This window comes from Rhinolophus hipposideros (assembly GCF_964194185.1).
Source record: "Rhinolophus hipposideros genome assembly, chromosome: 21".
NCBI lineage: Eukaryota > Metazoa > Chordata > Mammalia > Chiroptera > Rhinolophidae > Rhinolophus > Rhinolophus hipposideros.
Window position 1 is genome coordinate 48348732 of NC_138067.1, and position 20236 is coordinate 48368967.

The following is a 20236-nucleotide window of genomic DNA, read 5'->3' on the forward strand; positions in this document are numbered from 1 at the left end:
TACCAAGTTTCGAGTTATTTAGACGTCGATAAGAATTAATAATTCCACATTATCATTAACAAAGAGATTGCGCAGGAGCAACGTCTGCAAGTCGAGGGGCAGCACTGGAGGATGGGTATTGCAGGTGTGGGAGGCCTCAGTATCCAGGGAGAAGGGTCAAAGGTGCGCTTCGTAAACACGGAGGCACACTCGCTCACACACGCGGCCCCCCAATCAGAGTTACAAGCTGGTCCTTCTCAAGGCGCCGGTTACCGCCCCCTGCGCGTTACCCCCTTCCGCACGCATTGACAACCCGCTACACGACCACCTGACCACACTGCCTGCCCCCGCTCAGTGTCCACTACCTTCCCTGCGGCCCCGCCCCTTGCCGTAAATCCTGCCTCGCCAGGCAACCGCGCCTGCGCGCTCCAACCGTGGCACCGACTCCCAGAAGCCCATGGGGCGCGGCTTTGTCGCTCGAGGCGACCTATACTTCCGGTCAGACTCTGACCTGCCCGCCAGGGGCATCGCCGACCCGCCCATTGTCGGGTTGGGCCCGCCTCCTCACAGTCCGCGCTCCGCCCGACACCTTCGCGACCCCGGCCGGGACTACGTTTCCCAGAAGGAGGTGCTGCGAGAGCCACGCCCACTTCCGGGGGCGGTGCTTTGCTTGGCTCTGGTGGGTACGGTACTGTGGTGAGCTCGGCGGCCACGGTGGGGATGGGGACGGGAGCGCTGGAAGATGGGCGTGCCCGCGGTGGGCGGGTGTGTCCGCGCGATAGCGGGGAGATGCGGGGGGCGGCAAGTGCGGCCGGGATCGCGGGGCCCCGCGAGCTGGGGTCTCCGGCGCGGCGAGGCCCCCTCCGCACAAAGCCCAGGGCGGGCCGATGCCGGACTGCAGCGACCCAGGCCGCTTTCGTCCGCCGTGGTCCGGGAAGGCCGCGCTCAAAGAATGGCCTCACCTCCAAGGGCCAGGCAAGAGCAGTGACCACAGGGCTTGAGAACAGAGGTGAGGGTGACAAGTGGCCTTGCGGGTCTCCGGGGACGAATTCATCCCTCTCAGGGTGAAGGGATGGGAAGGCCTTGGGGCAGGGGCCCTCTCGGGGCCCAAGTGCCTGTGAATGGTGTCCCCAGGCTCCCAGACTGGTGGGTCGGGGGCATGCCAAGGTCTGAAAGGAGAACTTGAATCAGAGCATCAAGCAGCGGTACAGGGAAGGACCTGGACTTGCCCAGGGTCACCCTAACCAGACAGTCCCCGTTTCCGTGGTCCCAGGGAAAGGAAAACCCCTCCCCTCCCGTGGCAGCCCCTCTTCAAAACTGGCATCTTCCTGCTCATGCCCGAGTATTATATTCTCCACCTGTGGAAACCCTTTCTGATTTATGGCTGTAGCAAGACTCAGCAGGAAGGGAGCATTTCAAGGCTGGTGATCCTGGAGTGCCATGTAGACCTGATCTCTAACGGCTCCTTTCTCCCTCCACCCCACCTCCAGCCTTGCCTTTCAGGGACACTGCCCTTCTCCAGGAGAGGAGGCACAAGCAGGAAGCAGCAGGGACAGAAAATGAATCCCAACCCATGTCCCAGGTGGGTAGCATTTCTTGTCTCCTCTCTAAAATGCACTCTTGCCTTTCAGGACTCAATATTTATTTTCTTACAAAAGTTTTTAGTTTAAAAGACCTATTCTGGGAGGTGGTTCCCATTTCCCCACGTTCTAGTGCGTGATGGGCTACAAGCATAGCCAGGGCCTCCCTCCCTGCTTCCTCTTTATCCTGTTCAGTGTTCCTTCTTCATAGGTGAAGTGATTCAGCTCCTCCCTGTGCCACTTTTCTTCGAGGGACTTTGATGGAGAGGATCAGTACTCCTTGGGGAAAACATGACAGCCCCTTGTGCTGTACCTGGTTTATTTGGTATCCACATTCTGCCAGCCCCTGCAGAAGCAGATGGCTAAGCCCCATTCCCTGCTCTCAAGGAGCTTACAGCCCATCGTTGGGAAACATGGAACTAAATGGTTCTAGAATGTGAGTGTTGAGCTGAGTACTGTGACTATGCTAGAAGGAGCCCTTGGCTTCTGTCCGCCGCGGGGGTAGGTTATGGAGTTTGACCATAAAATGATTTTTGAGCCATGTTTTTAAGGGAGAGGTGATGTTTGGAAGGCAGAACGGGAAGGGCAGCATTTTCAGTGCAGTGTGAAAGGGTATCTTTTTCCCACTTGATTGTGTGGATTCTTAAAATGCTAATAAATAGTTTTGTTTGTTTTTGTCAGCTGTGTTTCATATACATATGAACCAGGTTCCAGTTGTGCCATTCAAACTGCTTTTAAGGAGGTCATCAGTCATCCCACATTACCAAATGCAGTGCTCAATTCTCAATCTTTTTTGCACTTGAAATAGCTCAGGGGTTGGCAGGCTTTCACAGTATCATGTTAGGTAGTAAATGTTTTAGGCTTTGTAGGCCATAAGGTCTCTGCAGCTACTCCACTCTGTCCCCAGTCCTAAAGCTGCCACAGCTGATAGGTAAATGAATGGTAGAGTTGTGTTCCAATAAAACTTTATTTACACAAACAGGTGGTTGCCAACCTCTGAACTGCATCATCCCTGGCCCTCCCATGGGACCCTTTTTTTCCTCTGCTTCTAGGATGCCACATCCCTCTGGCTTTCCTCTCAGTTCTCGCAGCTAGTTCCTCCTCATCTCTGACCCGTAACTATAGGCTTGCTTCAGGGCTCCATTCTTGGCTCTCTTCTTGTCTGTCAGCATACCTTCCTTTGTTCTTGTCTGGCTCCTCCCAAATTCTTTTCTGGCCCAAACCTCTCCGAGGTCCAGACCTATGTGTCCAACTTGACTTCTCCGCCTGGATGTTGAATAAGTCATTGAAACCTACCATGTCCAGACCCAAATTACTGAGATTCCCTCCAAAACTGGCCCCTCTCACAGTTGTCTTTGTCTCAGACCCTGGCAGGTTCATTCCCTCAGTTATTCTGGCTGTAAACCTCGGTGCTATCCTGTCTCCTGTCCTCCCCTCGCCTCCTATATGTGGTCTGTGTGCAAGTCCTGTCAGCACTATTGGAAATTGGATTCAGAATCTGAGGCGCAGCACCATGCCGACCACTTTGTCCCTTGGCGACTCCTTTGTGGGCTGCTTCTACTCATGCTTCCGAGGTCGCTTCCCAACACAGCAGCCAGAGGGGTCTGTTCTACCTACTCTGTCATGCTGCTCAAAACCCTCCAGTGGCTGCCGTGAAGGCGGCCAGACCTCTGTCCCGACAGGCCTGATGTGACGTGGCCCCTGTGGCTCTGACATTGCTACACTCACCTGTCACTCACTTTGTTTTCTCTAAAGTTGCCTTCTCCTTTTCCTAATCACTCTGCCTGAAATTCCAAGCCTTTCACCCAGATCCTTACATCACTCGTCCCTCCTTTACTTTTTTAAACTCAGCACTTTCCAGCATCCTGTATATCTTACTTTATTTATCTGTTTTTCTCTTGTCTGAGTCCCTTCCTGTGAAGTACACCTCACACGGCAGGGACTTTGACCAGTTTTGCCCCAGTGCCTGATACAGAAAATATTTGTTGGATAAAAGTTCTCTTGTAGTTCTCTTATAGTCAGTGTTTGCTTTAATATAGTATTACAATAATCATATCTGAAAATGTGATTTACCCCAGTTATTTCCTATTAATATATTTGCAGAAGTTCTTACTTTGTGGGTTAAAGTTTACCAAACTTCCATGAAATCAGAATACTTCTAAAATTATATTTGAACACAACAGCAGTAGGGTCTCAAAAGCTAGAATTCATGCTTTAAAAAAAAATAAACTTCAAAAAAAAAAAAAAAAGAAAAAAAGGGCCGGCCCGGTGGCGCAGGCGGTTAGAGCTCTGTGCTCCTAACTCAGAAGGCTGCCGGTTCGATTCCCACATGGGCCAGTGGGCTCTCAACAAAAAAATAAAAAAATAAATAAAAAAAAAATAAACTTCACAAAAAAAAACCCCAAAATGTATTCCCAATTTTTCATTTGTGTGCTTTCAAATGAACTAAATTAAATTGAACCAAAAAACCCCTCTTTCATGCATGTTTTTCTATAAAATGCTTTTTATTCATTTCTTCCTCTAAAATATTAATACAAAGTGTATTTCTCTAAGGATAGAGTTGCTTTTGTTTTTTGTTGGTTTGTTTTTAAAGTCTGTCTCTATTAAGATTGAGTGAAAGCACCAAATGGAATTCTTCCATATGGAGCAGGTTCTGTACCTGCATGTTTTCTCTGTGGTGTAGTGTGACATTGCGAAACCCATCTGGAAAGCTCCACATCTCCGTGGGAGCCACAGGAGTAAGACCAAGACCTACACATTTGAAAGTGTTTTGTGACTCTTGAATGAAGCAGGTTGATTAGACATCAGTTAGAGAAAGTTCGTTTTCTCTGAAAGCTGTATTGTCTAGTGGGTCTTATTTCTCCATCAGGGAGAATGGATAGCAAACATTATCAGTTAGAGTGGAACCTGGCAGCATAATGGTAGTCTGTGAGCCAGACTACCTGGGTTCTGACACTCACCCTAGCATTTAATCCCTGTGCAACCTGAGGGTGACTTAAATGACCACATTTTCTTTATCTTCAAAAATGAGGATAACAACACTACCTCCCTCATGGTTCTTGTAGGGGTCAATTAAGCTAATACATGTCAGGTACCTGGCATGTGGTAAGAATTTATTGTTATCGTGTTTCCCTGAAAATAAGATCGTGTCTTATATTAATATTTGCTCCTAAAGATGCATTAGGGCTTATGTTCAGGGGATGTCATCCTGAAAAATCATGGTAGGGCTTATTTTCCAGTTAGGTCTTATTTTCGGGGAAACACAGTGGCTATCAGCATCTCAGATCAGCATTATTGTTAAGGTGATACACATTACAAAACAATATGTGACATAGGACGGGAGTGGGCTCACTGGCCTGTGGGCCACATCTGGCCCACCAGCTCTTTTTGTATAGCTCACAAGCTGCAAATGGTTTTTTACAGTTTTCAGTGGTTGACAATCTTCGGAAGGAGAATGGTATTTTACGACATGTGGAAATTATATGAAATTCTCATTTTGGTGTTCGTGAGTCAAGTCTGCTTGAGCACAGCCCACTCCTTCGCTTCCATGTCGTCTGTGGCTGTGTTCCTGCTTCACTGGTAGAACAGAGCAGTCGTGATAGGCTGTTTGGTTCACACAGCCTGAAATATTAATAGTTACTCTCTGGCCCTTCACAGAAAGCCCCTGCTGATGTTTGATGTAGAGGTAAAGAGCGTGGACCATGGAGCCAGGCTACCAGGTTCAAGTTCTGGCTCCACAGTGGGCTGTGTGATCTTACACAGGTTACAGCTGTGTCTTCATCTATAAAATGAGACAGTAATAGTATTGACTGTTGGGGTTGTTGCAGGATGAAATAAGCTTGTATGTCAGTATATAGAAGTGTGTCTGGAATATTGTAAGTGCGTGAGCTATAACTGTTAAATTTACAGTAAAAGATATTTGCAAACAAGTCACTGGCTCTTTGCATGAGGGGCAGTCTGCATGAACTGACAATGAGAAGGATACACACAGTTAATAATGGGTTTCTCGTGAGTGTGGAGTTAGAGAGGTGGAGAAGGGCACATTTCTTATTAAGAAAAAATAATCAAAACCACAAGAACCCAGTTACCAAGTGTAAGAAAACATTTGAACTGATATTCTCTTTAGGAGCCCCCACATTTTAGTTTTCCTACCAATGACAGTGGTTACAAATGCTAGAAAAATGGGCGTCACTTTCTCTTGCATCAATAGACTTACAAAGTTATTGTGAAGATTCTGTGAAGATAGTGTAAAGAGTTTTAAAAGACATTGTAATTGGTAAAGAATATCTGAAAAATGTTTGGAATATTTAAAAAAAAAATAAGTGTGAGGCTTGCTAACCAAAGAGCATGCAGTTAGAATGGTAAGACTGGAGCGTGTGAGAGCCCGTCTTCTGTGACTGGGTCAGAAGCATGGAAGTAGCATGTGTCTGACTGACCACCTGTATCTTTGAACACTAAACAGTTGCATTAAAATGTTTTCTGTTTATTTCGTTATTATACCACTTTATTGAGGTATGAGCGACATGTAAAAAGCTGCACTGTTTAATGTGTACTAGATGAGTTTGAGGATGTCACACTGTGAAAAACCATCAAGACCATAAACTTATCCATCATCTCCCAAAGTTTCCTCCCACCTGTTATTATTATACTTTTCTAGTAACATCTCCCGCCCTTGCAAATTGTAAGCATACAGTGCGCTGCTGTCTGCTATTATATAAGCACTGTGCTGTAAAGATCTCCAGAACTTAATTCATTTTGTAACTGGAGGTTTGTGCCCTATGACCATACCTCCCACCTCCCACCTCCCCTCCCCTGCCCCTGGCAACCACCATTCTATCTTCTCTTCTATGAGTGACTACTTTAGATTTCCTGTGTGAGATGATACAGTGTTTGTGTCTGGCTCATGTCACTGAGCTTATGCACTGGAATGTTAGTTTTAGTATACTTGAAGATTTCCACTGCTGAATCTCACAGTTTTCAAAATCGAAGGCATTTAGCGAATTGCTGGTGTGACGTGCGGATGTATAACAGGTCATTCAGTATGAACAACCGGAGAGTTGGGATCGATTCTTTCCTGCAAGATGAACTCTCCGCCAGGTCCTAAGCCCACAGAGCAGTTCCTCTGCTGTCAGGGCCAGATGCCACAGCTTGCAATGTTACTGTTGAGAGCTGACCGCATTTGCTTTAACTACTTTGTTTCCCCCAAAATAAGGCCTAGCCGGACCAGCTCTAATGCATCTTTTGGAGCAAAAATTAATATAAGACCCGGTCTTGTTTTACTATAATATAACACTGTGTATAATATAATATAATATTATATAATATCGGGTATAATATAATATAATACTGGGTCTTATATAATATAATATAAGACCAGGTCTGATATTAATTTTTGCTCCAAAAGACGCATTAGAGCTGATGGTCCGGCTAGGTCTTGGTTTTGGGGAAACACAGTAGCTTGCTCAGGTAGTAGCACAGGAGCAGATCATTGGCTCGAGGCTCGCTAAGTGGTTCTTGGCTCTTCCTGCAAATATTACCAAATGTTTTTGTTTGTTTGTTTGTTTTTAATAAACACTCAAATTCTGGTGAAGACTACAAGTCAAACAGAAATCCTTAGAACCCTTTTGGGGATTAGTCGTGTTCATGTTTTGAGATTCATGCCCAGGTTTATTTCCCCATTCTTGTGCTAAGTCAGGCCACTTGAGTGTCCTAGTGGTAAAAAATGCTCTGCTACCTATTGTGTATGGAACAATTTACCTTTGTCATTTATTTTGAATTGATGTGAAATATTTTTGTTGTGTGTCCCTCCTTTTAGCTGCACAGAATTGCCAATTCCCTAAAGGCAGGAACTGTCTCCATACTTTTTTCTTTTCTCTGGCGTTGATGACATAATGAGGCCAGCTGTCCAGTAATGAATGAGATTTCCAAATCACTGGATATATTCCCTTACCTCAAATGAAGAAAAGATAATCCTAGACCTCTGTGTTAGTTTTTGAGGGCTTCCATGACATACCACAATCCAGGGGGCCTAAAAAACAGAGATTTCTTTTCTCACAGTGCTGGTGGCTAGAAGTTTAAGATCAAAGTGTCAGCAGGTTTGGTTTCTCATGAGGTCTCTCTCCACCTTCTCACTATGCTCCCTCATTCCTGGTGTTTCTTCCTCTTCTATAAGGATACCAGTCAGATTGGATTAGGGCTCACCCACATGACTTCATTTTACTTTTTATTACCTCTTTCAAGGGCCTGTGAGCACATACGGTCACATTCAGAGGTACCGGGTGTTAGGACTTCAACATATGAATTTGAGGGACACAGTTCAGTCCAGAACAACCCCCCAATTGTGAGGAGGCATGAGCACTGGTTGAGCAAGAACTTGGTTTTGTCCTTTCAGAGCTTGGTGACATTTGGGGACGTGGCCGTGGATTTCTCCCAGGAGGAGTGGGAGCAGCTGAACTCTGCTCAGAGGGGTCTGTACAGAGATGTGATGCTGGAGAACTACCAGAGCCTGGTCTCGCTGGGTGAGGCTGTTTCCTGCCCCTTCTCACACCTTGTGTCTCATTGAGCCAGGGGCCTGCATCCCAAGTCTGGACAGACCACAGCATAACCTCCTCCTGTGTCTTTTTATGTACTTAGGACTTTGCTTCTCTAAGCCCGATGTGATCTCCTCATTGGAACAAAGGAAAGAGCCCTGGATGCCGAAGAGAAAGTTGATGAGAGGCCAGTGCCCAGGTGAGCACCCAGGTGGGGTGAAGACACTGCTGGTCCCAGCTCAACCACCTCAGAGCTGTAGGATCATCAGCAGACTCTTCTAAGCTGTGGACCTGGGGGGCGGGTTAAGTCCTCTTGAGAATGGACTCCCAAGGTTTCATCTCTCTAACTTTGCTCTCCTCCTCCTAAACATAAGTTCAGTTCCTCTACTTTGGACCCCATTTTTTCCAAGCTCCTTCTCAGGCCCTTTGCCCCTCAGACTTACATAATCATCTCGTTTTTAAAAAACTCTTTGGCTAATTCTGATGTTCTTTTTACTGTCTTTGATGAGTTGGCTGATTTATGAACATCTTGTTTTTCCTAATTTTTGTTTTTCAACTACAGTTAATATTCAGAGTTACACTAGTTTCAGGTGTACAGTGTAGTGGTGAGACATTTATATACCTTACAAGGTGATCCCCCTGATTAGTCCCCACCTCGCACCATACAGTTTTTACCACATTATTGACTGTATTCCCTGTGCTATACTTTACATTCTGTGACTGTTTTGTAACATTTACAGACTTCTTTTAACTCATTTTTACTGAGTGTCAGCTTTGAGTAAGGCCATCAGGTGCTGGTTGATACGATGAGTGGAAACCATTAAAAAACTAATCATCTCCCCTGAAACCAACATAAAATAATAATGTCAACTGTAATTGAAAAAAATTAAAAATTTCAAAAAAAAAGAACTAACCATCTCATAAGGGAGTAAGACATACCTGTACATAAAAGAAATAAACTGCTATTCTATGTGTGATAAGTGTAAATAGGGACTTAAGAGGAAAAAGAAAATTCATATTCAGTTTCAAGCCAAGGAAAGGAGCCTTGAGCAGAAACTTTGGAATTCGAAAAAAGAGGTTAGGAGATGAGTTTGGGGGTTCAGCCATAATTGATTTGGGGTTCAAGTGGACTTCCAGTGGTGATTGGCTTTCAGAAGAAAAGAACACTGATTCTGATCTGATGGAATATTCTTACAGATACTGTGATGATGTTTATACCACTGTGAATACAGAGCTTTCAACCACAGCATTATTTCTAGAACAACAAATTAATCAAGCAAGACAAGGAATCATAATTACAGATTTCTGTTAGAGGTTACCGTAATAGGAAATGCCAAGAATTTCTAAAGACTTGAGAATTTTGTAAAACCTCTTTGTTCAAATCATACTTCAAAGGAAAAGTTCGTGTTGACAGAACAGGGCAGGTTACTCAGTTACAAAGTACAACAGTGCACATGGGTTGTCACATGGCACAGGAGAACTAGAATGGTGTTTCTGTGAGTGTTTGCTATTTAACATCCTATTAAATCATATTGTTATTAGTTAGCCTTGTAATAAAAAAGGAAGTATAATGGTCTGGAGAAGAAATTTTGCTGGGTAAAATGGAGAAAAAGTCAAAGCAGATTTTACTGAATAAGCTGAAATAAGGGTCAGGTAGCATTTTCTTCTGTAGCCTCCTCTCCCTCTTGGTCTATATTAGTCACATTTTATCTTAGATTTACATCTGAGTGAACTCTCTCATCTCATTTTCGATTTCCTTTTTTAGTCTCCTGCTAAAAGCATAATGTGCACTGCTTGGCTAACATTTAGGTGAGAAAGCTCATATCGTTGACAGTTAAAGCTACATAAATTAGGGAATGGAAGGTTGGTCAGTCATGAAGGAACTTTCTGAAAATTATATGCTTTTCTGAGGATTTTAGTTCACCTGATTACATGTTGGAAGTTTTCTTCCTATTAACACATAACAAAAGCGATATTTACTTTTTTTCCCACCTCCCTCCCGCCACTCCAGTTCAAGCCATCATTTCTCAGTCTAGTTGTATAGGACACAGCTCCCTGACCCATGCTGGTATTATGAGGCTTATGCCCCTTCTGGCCCCCTTCCTCCACCCCAGGTAGTCGGCTGCTCACAGCAGCTCACTGTATCCCACAGCAGCACACAGGAGCCCTTGGCTGCTCACGCTGGCTGCCAGCCATTCACACTGGCCACCGGCTGCTCCTGGCAGCACACAGCAGCCCAGGGCAGCACACAGCAGCCCACGGCAGTTCACGCCAACCTCCGGCTCTGTTCACAGCAGCCCAGCTCCAGGGAGAGCTGTTGTGCACAGTCTTAGCTGTAGAGGGCGCAGCTCCCTGGCCCATGTGGGAATTGAACAGGCGACCTCAGCGTGAGGAGCACGGCGTTCCAACCACCTGAGCCACCCGGCGGGCCGAGTATTTACTTTCTTAATACCTTTCAGGCTGGAAAGCTGTGCCAGAGACCAAGGAGACACCTCCACAGAACTTCTATGAAGGAACGTTGTCCCAGGCAGTGCTAGTGGGCACACGCACTAGTTGCAGTATGGAACGCTCCGTATTAGGGGAATCCTGGGATTATGAAGCTCTGTTTGGGAGGCAGCCGGTAAGTCAGGAGAGAAATGGAGGAGAGAGGACCCTTGCATGGGTAACTTGCATGAGGTAGTGTGTGCAAGATTTCCAGTAGGGTGTTTCCGAGGCCAAGGGCATGATCCCCGATAATGGCTCCTGGTTTCAGTAGACAGGGAGGCACGAGTTGGATTGCAAGATGCAGTGTCCTTTATTAAGAAACTCTTCTTGAGGAAAGAGACCATGGGTACAGTAAGTGTGAGAGAGGTTCCTCTTTGCACGCAGTGCTTCCTGTCAACACTGGCCCGCTAGAGGTAAGACTGTGCAGTCATGATACACACACACGGAAAGTGGGGGAAATTCAGTTGTAATGAATCACAAGTCTGTTTAAATCAGAAACGTTCGACATGTAATGAATGTGAGAAACCGTCGAGCAGGCTCTCAACCCTTTCTTTTCATCGGAGATTTCATATGAGAGGAAAATCCTACAGATTTATGGAATAACGCGTATGAATGTGGGGAAGCCTTCAGTCAGCATTAGATAATTCATACTGTGCGTGAGGCCATTCTCTTTACAGAATTAGATTCTTCATGACAGAAATAGGCCCTCCTATTTTTCTCTTTGTTCCCCCAAACATATATGTTATAACTAGGCCCAGTCATTATGTGACCTGCGTCACTCGGAACCTATGTGACATTCTTGATACAGAGTGCCTCCTTCACAGTGTGTTGACATAGCCCACCCTGTCAGAGCCATTACAGGTTCACAAGCATGGTGTTACCAAAAAACGTGTTTGTACCATTTCAGGGCTTGGTGACCATTGCGAATGTGGCCATAGATCTCTCCCAGCAGCTAGACCCAACTCAGAAGAGTTTCTGTAAGAATGTGATGTGGGAGAACCACGATCTTGGGTCAGTAGGTAAGAATGTCCCTGTCCCAAATCTGAATTTATCTTTCCTCAGTTATGAAGTGTGTGTGTGTGTCAGTGTATTTCTGTGCGTGTGTCTGTCTGTCTCTCTGTCTAGGGTTCTTCTCGAGTATTGGGCTGAATTTTTGCTCCTGCATCCTAAAATAAGAGCTTGCCATTTATAGAGTTGAAAGTTGATGTCTTCATTAGGCTTGAAGCATTTCCTTTGCTGTCTTTCGGATTCTCCTCACTTTTCTTTCTGCTCTTTCCTGTAATAACACTCTTCTCTGAAAGCCAAGGAACTGGTTCTCTGTTCAGAGTACCAAGAGCATGACGGAACCCCATGTCTTTCCCACACGTAGGATGCTGTGTGTCTGAGCCAGGTTTGGTTTCTTTACTGGAACAAGGGAAGGAGCCCTGGCTGGTGAAGAGAGAGCTGATGGGAGTCCTGTTCTCAGGTGAGCTTGGGAGGCCTGGTGTGGAAATGACCGCAGGCCAGGGCATAGCTTTTCCCGAGACAAAGTCCTTGCTAATGTCCAGGAGAAAACTTTGCCACGTCCTCTAAGTCTGGAGGCAAAATTGAGATCAGGGCTTTCAGAATTCCTCTTCCCTGCTCCTGGGCTCCTTTGCCTCTGGCAATAGTTACTCTGGGTACTGCTGCCCCTGTTTGTGCACTCGATGTTTATCAGCCACTTGGTTCCTTAAGTGACCTTTCCTGACCGTGTGCAACCCTTTGCTGTCTTCCAAAGGTTTCCCCTTCTGTGATCAAACAGCCCATTCGCTTCACTGCGCGCCCATTCCTGTAAGAACCATAAATTGAAAGTCATTAGTGCGCTGCTCTGCTTGGCACTGATAGGTGACTGGAGAAAGAGGGAATTTGCGCACATTCTATAAACTGTCCAGTAATCCTCTTAACAGGGGAAGATGTGTGCATGAGGTAGTTTCCAGTTTCCAGTGGGGCATTACTGAGGCAAAGGGCAGGGTTCCCAGTAGTGTCCAGGTTACAGTCGGGCAGAGTCGGCAGAAGTTGGATCACAACAAGTAGAGCATCTCTTCGTCCTTTGATATACAAGGGAAGGAGAAGAAATTTCTTTCAAAAATAATGGTTTGTGGAAACTGTAATGCTGTCACCTGTCTGGAAGAAGAGTAGAAAATCATGACCCATAAGCACAGTATGTTAACAAGGCAATTTTAGACCCCTTTCAAGTCATGATAAACACGTTTTTAACATAGTAGGAATTATAGTGTACAGTCAGTCACGCATGCAGATGTTTATCGAATGCATTCCATGTTGTACATATTCAGTTAGGTTAGTTCACATTTATTGGTATGAAAAATACACTTAGAATAAATATCTTTATGTAAGTGAAAACTATGTGTTTTGGGGATTGCCGTATCCCTGAGTACGAACATCTGCTAGGCTCTGAAAGTTTTCTTTGCTTTCAGCAACTCCAGCGATGACTAAATGTATGGGTTTAATTTTATCCTCATAGCATTAGGTATTTTGATTGAAGATGTTTGCTTATTATTTGGCGAAAGAATACAGCCTAGTTATATTTTTTATTAAATTGAACTTGGTTGAATACTTTTCCTGAGTATGGTTATTCTCTTTATCCTTTTGTAAAATATTTCTCATTTATACCCATTTCTTTGTCCATGTCTTAAATGTTTTCTTAACAGTCCCAGTGACTGACTGATGTATTGTCTCAAACTGTTTTTCACATATGGTAATAAGAGTTTTGTTTTAATTAGATCTTTTTAAATTGTCATATGTAAAAACTATGTAGTCTGATACATTATTTCTTTTACAATTTCTCCCTTTATTTGTGTTCTTAGAAACTTAATACATATAGTTCTATTTTGTTTTTTAAATGACTGCCTAGTATTACAATATATGGCTATATCATAATTTACTTAACTAATTTACTAGTATTGAGAACATTTAAACATTTAGGTCTTTTCCAGTTTTTACCTTTAATAAACAGTGGTCCTGTTTGTACATACCTCTTTGCATGATCAAAATATACATATTTTTAAAATTTTATGGACATAAAATTGTGCTATATCTTTGGTGAACAACATATAAGAACAACATATAAGAAACCTGTTTTCTAGACATCTTCACCAATATCATTTGTTTTGTTTTTTTGCCAAGCTTTTGTTTTATTTTTGAGTTTTGTTTAATTTTAATTTCCCAGATACTTGTAATATTGAGGATATATGCATTTAAATCCAGTTAGAGTTTATATTCTGCTAATGGTTTCCTTATATTCATCACCCAATTTTGTTGCCTTTATGTAGTATGAATATAAATCCTGTTTCGTGAATGTGACACATTTTTTCCCAGTTTCATATGGCCTGTAAGTTTGCACAATGTTTCTTGCTATATAGCAGTTTAAATTGGGTGAAGCATTTATTTTTGTTGACTTTTTGTTTCATTCATACTTTTTTCCTTTTATTAATAGATGTATTATTCCCATTTGTACCACATAACAAATTTGTTTGTCTTTGTTTCTGTTATTTCTTTCTTGCTGTCTTCCTATCCGTGAACACTGATGAGTCTTCCTATCCATGAACATAGGATGTCTTTCCATTTATTTAGCTCTTCGTAATTTCATCCAGCAATGTTTGGTAGTTTTCAGCATACAATCTTGCACATCCTTGGGTACAATTATTCCTCAATAATTTTTTAATGCTATTTTTCATGGAATTGTTTTCGTAATTTCCTTTTTAGATTTTTCATTCCCACTGTATATAAGTACAGCTGAGTTTTCTGTGTTGATCTTGTATCTCGCCATTTTGATGAACTAACTTATTAGTGCTAATACTTTACTTGTGGATTCTTTAGGGTTTTCTATACATGGGATCATGTCACCTTCAAATATACTTTTACTTCTTCCTTTCTAACTTGGATGCCTTTTATTTCTATTTCTAATTTCTCTGGCTAGTATTTCCAGAACAGTGCAGAAGTTGTGAAAGCAGGCATCCTTGTCTTGTTACTGATCTAAGAAGGAAAGCTTTCAGTGTTGTCATTTAAAAAAAAAAGAGTTCCTCCTTTTCCTTTATTTAAGATCATCATTTTGTAGACCTTTGTCTCCCTGCATCATTTCCCCAATTCCAATTTTATCTATGTATATTTATTGAGATACAACTATACATGCATGATTTTTGGTATATGCAAAGTGATTTAGCAAAAGGATCCAGGCATATTCACTCCTCCTGATAAGCTTAAAGTTTGAGATAAGGCATGTTCTTGTTTAGTAGTGTATATGAACATATTAAACGTAATATTAGTAATTGCCATTATTATAACAACATTCATTTCAAAATGACAAGTTAAATTGCAAGGCCCTTAATAAATGGCCAGAAAAGTAAGGATTTTGTTAGGCTTGTGGAAGCAATCAGGTAAACGTAAAATTGATTTTATGTGTCTACTGAGCTTTGGTCATCAATTGGCAATGTAACTTTTGTTGAAATTTCTCAAATAAAATATGGTTTACAGAAACACCATTTTCTGGTTGTAGGGGAATGACTGGGCTTTTAGACAATTCTAATAAATACTGTAGACTACAATGTCTTTTTTGTGCTTTGGCATATTTCTTGGAACAACTTTTGTGACATGATGACAGCTCTGGCATCCAAAGCAGGGTGGACAGAGTGAAGTTAAGTCAATGGATGTCATAGCCTGTATTTTTAGGTGGTGTGATTGTAGAACGTTTTTCCAACTCCTTACTCTTCTGATATGTAACTGATTCCACATATGTATTTTTTTCTACTCCTGTCTCCTAAGGTTCATGTGTGAATTCAGTCTGGGGTGTTTTTACAGACATCATAGGCTGCATGTTTAAATGCAGTAGCTTTTAGAAATGTATAATTTAAGTGGTTTAATTTGCCATTTAGTGAATTCATTCACAATTTTCCTTTTAGCAGATTCCTTTTTTTCTAGTACATGATAAAGGACATATTTGTTTTCTTGATATGTTTCAGGCCAACAATCTGTACATGAGACCCAGGAATTATTTCCAAAGCAGGATTTATTTGCTGAAGTGGTAACAGACAGAACTTTAAACACTAATTTGGAGTGTTCCACTTTCAGAGAAAATTGGGATTCTGAGGGTGTGTTTGAAAGGAAGCTGGTAGGTCAGGAGACACAATTCAGGCAAGAGACAGTCATTAATAACAAAACCTTCTCTAATGAAAGAGAGCATATGTATAACAAATCTGGAAGATGGTTCCCTTTGGACGTTTCAGAAGAGAGAGTTCATAGTCGTGATTCAGTTAAGAAAAATTTCCCCAAAAATTCATTGGTTATAAAACATACAGGAATCTATGCAGGAAAAAAACTTTTCAAATGTAATGAATGTAAGAAAACTTTTACTCAGAGCTCCTCCCTTACTGTTCACCAGAGAATTCATACTGGGGAGAAGCCCTATAAATGTAACGATTGTGGAAAGGCCTTCAGTGATGGCTCGTCCTTTGCTCGACATCAGAGATGTCACACTGGCAAGAAGCCCTATGAATGTATTGAGTGTGGGAAAGCCTTCATACAGAACACATCCCTTATTCGTCACTGGAGATATTATCACACTGGGGAGAAACCCTTTGATTGCATTGACTGTGGGAAAGCCTTCATTGATCACATAGGACTTAATCAACATAGGAGAATCCATACTGGAGAGAAACCCTACAAATGTGATGTATGTGACAAATCCTTTAGGTACGGCTCATCTCTGACTGTTCATCAAAGGATTCATACTGGAGAGAAACCATATGAATGTGATGTTTGTAGGAAAGCCTTCAGCCATCATGCATCACTCACTCAACATCAAAGAGTACATTCTGGAGAGAAACCTTTTAAGTGCAAAGAATGTGGGAAAGCTTTTAGGCAGAATATACACCTTGCTAGTCATTTGAGAATTCATACTGGAGAGAAACCCTTTGAATGTGGGGAATGTGGCAAATCCTTCAGCATCAGTTCACAGCTGGCCACTCATCAGAGAATTCATACTGGAGAGAAACCTTATGAATGTAAGGTTTGTAGTAAAGCCTTTACCCAAAAGGCTCACCTTGCACAGCATCAGAAAACTCATACTGGAGAGAAACCTTATGAGTGTAAAGAATGTGGGAAAGCCTTCAGCCAGACCACACATCTAATTCAACATCAGAGAGTTCATACTGGAGAGAAGCCCTATAAGTGTATTGAATGTGGAAAGGCCTTTGGTGATAACTCCTCCTGTACTCAACATCAGAGGCTTCACACAGGCCAAAGGCCTTATGAATGTATTGAATGTGGGAAGGCATTCAAGACAAAGTCATCCCTTATCTGTCATCGCAGGAGTCACACTGGGGAGAAACCTTATGAGTGTAGTGCATGTGGCAAAGCCTTCAGCCATCGTCAATCCCTTAGTGTTCATCAGAGAATTCATTCCGGAAAGAAACCGTATGAATGCAAGGAGTGTAGGAAAACCTTCATACAAATTGGACACCTTAATCAACATAAAAGAGTGCATACTGGAGAGCGGTCCTATAACTACAAGAAAAGCAGGAGAGTCTTCAGGCAGAGTACACACTTTGCTCATCAGCGGATTCATACTGGAGAGTCATCAACACATCCCTCTTTACCTTCCACATCAAGTCCTGTGGATCTGTTTCCCAAATTTCTCTGGAACCCATCCTCACTCCCATCACCATAGTCTCATTATTATTTCAATTAGACTACTACAGTAGTTTAAAAACTGGTCTCTCTGTTCTTTTGTTTTTGTCGTTTACAAGTTCTTCACATGGCAGTCAGTAGGACTTTTTTTAAGTGTAAATGTAATTCAGTCATGTAAAAACTTGCATTGACATCCTTAAACTCGTTAATGCCTCAGATGCTCTTAAAACAATGCCTCGTCCACACGAAGTGTTGAGTAACTTTAGCTTTTTGGGGACATTGAAGCATTACCATAGTTAGCTCTGAATAAAAATGGTACCTAGAACGAGGCCAGGAGAAACCAGGATTTAGATGAGGGACAGTAGTTTCAAGGTACTCAATGAAGCTGTGCTTGAAGCTTGTGTTGGTTTGAAACTTGATTCCATCATGTTGAGTTAGTGTTGTGGTTTTCCACCTTATCTGCATAATATAAGGTGATGTGACCTTGTTGGTGGGAAAATTCAACTATACGTCTGACCACAGTCTTAGAAATTGTGTAGAGAACATGAATGAGTAGGCCACCTGGAACAAAAAAACTGAAACAAAGGAAAATGCAAGATTTATATGCATAAACCTAAAACTATAGACATGTTACTCAAGAATTAGAAAACTTGACAAGATTTGATCTATCTAAAGTCACCTGGACTTATGAATGAATTGTTAAATTTCCAAGGAACCATTAACCGGAGGTATACTCATCAAGTGAGAGTAGGGGTCAGCAAACTGACTCATGGCCAGTCTCACTGACTGTTTTCGTATAGCCCATGATCTCAATTTTTATAAAAGGTTTAAATGGTTGAGTAAGTGAAGAGAATATTTTATGACAACATGAATATTACATGAAATTTAAATTTCAGTGGCTGTAAATAGTTTTGTTAGAACACAGCCACACTCATTTGTTTTACATATTGCCTGTGGCTGCTTTCACTCCACAAGATCAGAGTTGAGTAGCTGCAACAGAGACAATGTGGCCTGCACAACCTTGAATATTTACTATCCTTTTACAGAAAAAGTTTGCCCACCCCTGCTCTAGTACACAGAAGCATATACAAAGATTCCCATTATTTCTATGAGGGTAATACAACTCTCAATATCAACAAGAAAAACTGTCTAGTGATTTATGACTAGAGGTGAAAGGAAATTATCAAACCATTTTAAACAATAAAAAATATGTCAGTAAAAGGAGAAATAAGATATTTTTCTAGATGAAATAATACTACTAAAATGTTTGTAAATTGTCTTTCACAACAGAGTCCGAGTAGGATATGTTTATTTTAAACAGCATGAAGGATAATTTGGCAAGCATAGAGGGACAGTTTTGAAGTAGGTTTCTTTGTAGTTGATATTTTGGTAAATAAAAACACTGGCTTTTTATTTTGGGGGAATGACATTTTAACAGTTGGTTGTCCACTCTCCAAAAAAACCCAAAAACACATTTACACCTTCCGGAGAAGTTTAATATAATTGTGTATACTACAGTTGGATTTAGTAAGTTGGATTGGGAGTCCTAGAAGAGATAAGGAAGAGAGTAATTTGACCTGTACAAAGATTTAAAACTGGCATGGTAAAAAGCACTAAAAAGATGTAAAAGACAATTGACAGAAAATATATATAACTTATATGAAAAAATAGTCATTTAGGAACAAAGTGCTATTACACATAGAAAGTAGTGGGGAAAAACTCACAGTGCATAACAATGGGCCTGTTACAGTTGAATTCAAATGAATGAAGAAAACTTTGTGACATTCTTGACCTTGTTAACCAGAAAATTACAAATTAAAACAAGTTTTCTTGGCTCCTAGATGGATTAAAATCTAAAATTAGGATAATACTCATCACTGGTATCAGTGTGGGACAAAAGGAACTTGTTCATCATTAGCAGTGTAAATTTGTCTTGTACCTTTTTGGAAGGCAATGTGGCATGACCTATCAACATTATCAACATGCATTTCTTTTGATCTAGGAATCTTATCCTGTTGGAATAAATAGGTAGATGTAAATAATAATTATTGCAGAGTTGTTTTAATTATGATAAATAGAATTCAGTTTCCTGCCAAGCAGATTAATTAAATTGTGATTATTCAATACTGTGTTGTCCAATCAGTAGTTAAGCTTAAAGAAGTTAAGCTCTATACAAATGCTTCTGTGGAGAGTTGACCATCCACAGTATAATAAATGAAATACGTGATTTGCAGAACCTATCTGTAAAATAATCTCGTAGTCAGTCAAAATTAATATTGAATATATTTATCTATCTTTGCATGTATATGTATGTGCATATATATATAGACACACATATATATATATATATATATATATATATATGTATATATATTTCAGTTTGTAGAAATCTGTTCATCTTGAACACACACACTTTCCTAGCTCTTTATCGGCACTTTCACTTTCTTCACTCAATATTGTTATGGTGTACTGCCAGTTACACATAGCTCCAATTAAGTCAATCAGATTTTTTATTCTTTGTAATTTTTTTGGATGTACAGGGACAGGAGCAGGGCTGATATTCGGCTTTATACATAGCCCTAATGGGTGTTTTCTTAAAGTCAGTATTCACTTTGATTGGTTGGGGTCCTCATTGTACCAGTTGTTAAGTATGTGGAATGTCACTCCTGGACTGGAAGTAGTTGGAATTGAGTCATACTTTGGCAGCAGCCTAAAAATTTCTGTCTCTCTACCTATCACTCTGATCCATTAAAATAATTTCTGCTTTCTCACATCCTAGTTTTGTTCCGTTCTTTAAATCTGCAAGGCACCTGGTATTATTCCAATATTTAACTTCTAATTTTAAGTAAGAGTCATCATCTTTCAACCAAAGAAAGCTAGCCCATATAGGAATTCATACTAGAGTGATTGTCGGACTGTAGAGAAGCAGAGTGTTAAGGATTGATTTTTGAATGAGATAGATCCAAAGACAGAGAAACTTGTAATCCTGGCTTGTACCAGAAA

The 20236-nt window shown here is 41.6% G+C and overlaps 1 protein-coding gene across 1 annotated transcript; it reads left to right on the forward strand.

Annotated features, from left to right (window-relative positions):
• Positions 1-639: 639 nt before the first annotated feature.
• ZFP28 (ZFP28 zinc finger protein) lies at positions 640-20006 on the forward strand. The gene is made up of 8 exons (XM_081033011.1): positions 640-988; positions 1470-1561; positions 7951-8077; positions 8193-8288; positions 10549-10709; positions 11481-11592; positions 11943-12038; positions 15568-20006. Exons 1-8 carry the CDS (start codon positions 700-702, stop codon positions 17271-17273), a joined length of 2679 nt encoding a protein of 892 aa, XP_080889137.1. The 5' UTR covers positions 640-699; the 3' UTR covers positions 17274-20006.
• The last annotated feature ends 230 nt before the right edge of the window (positions 20007-20236 follow it).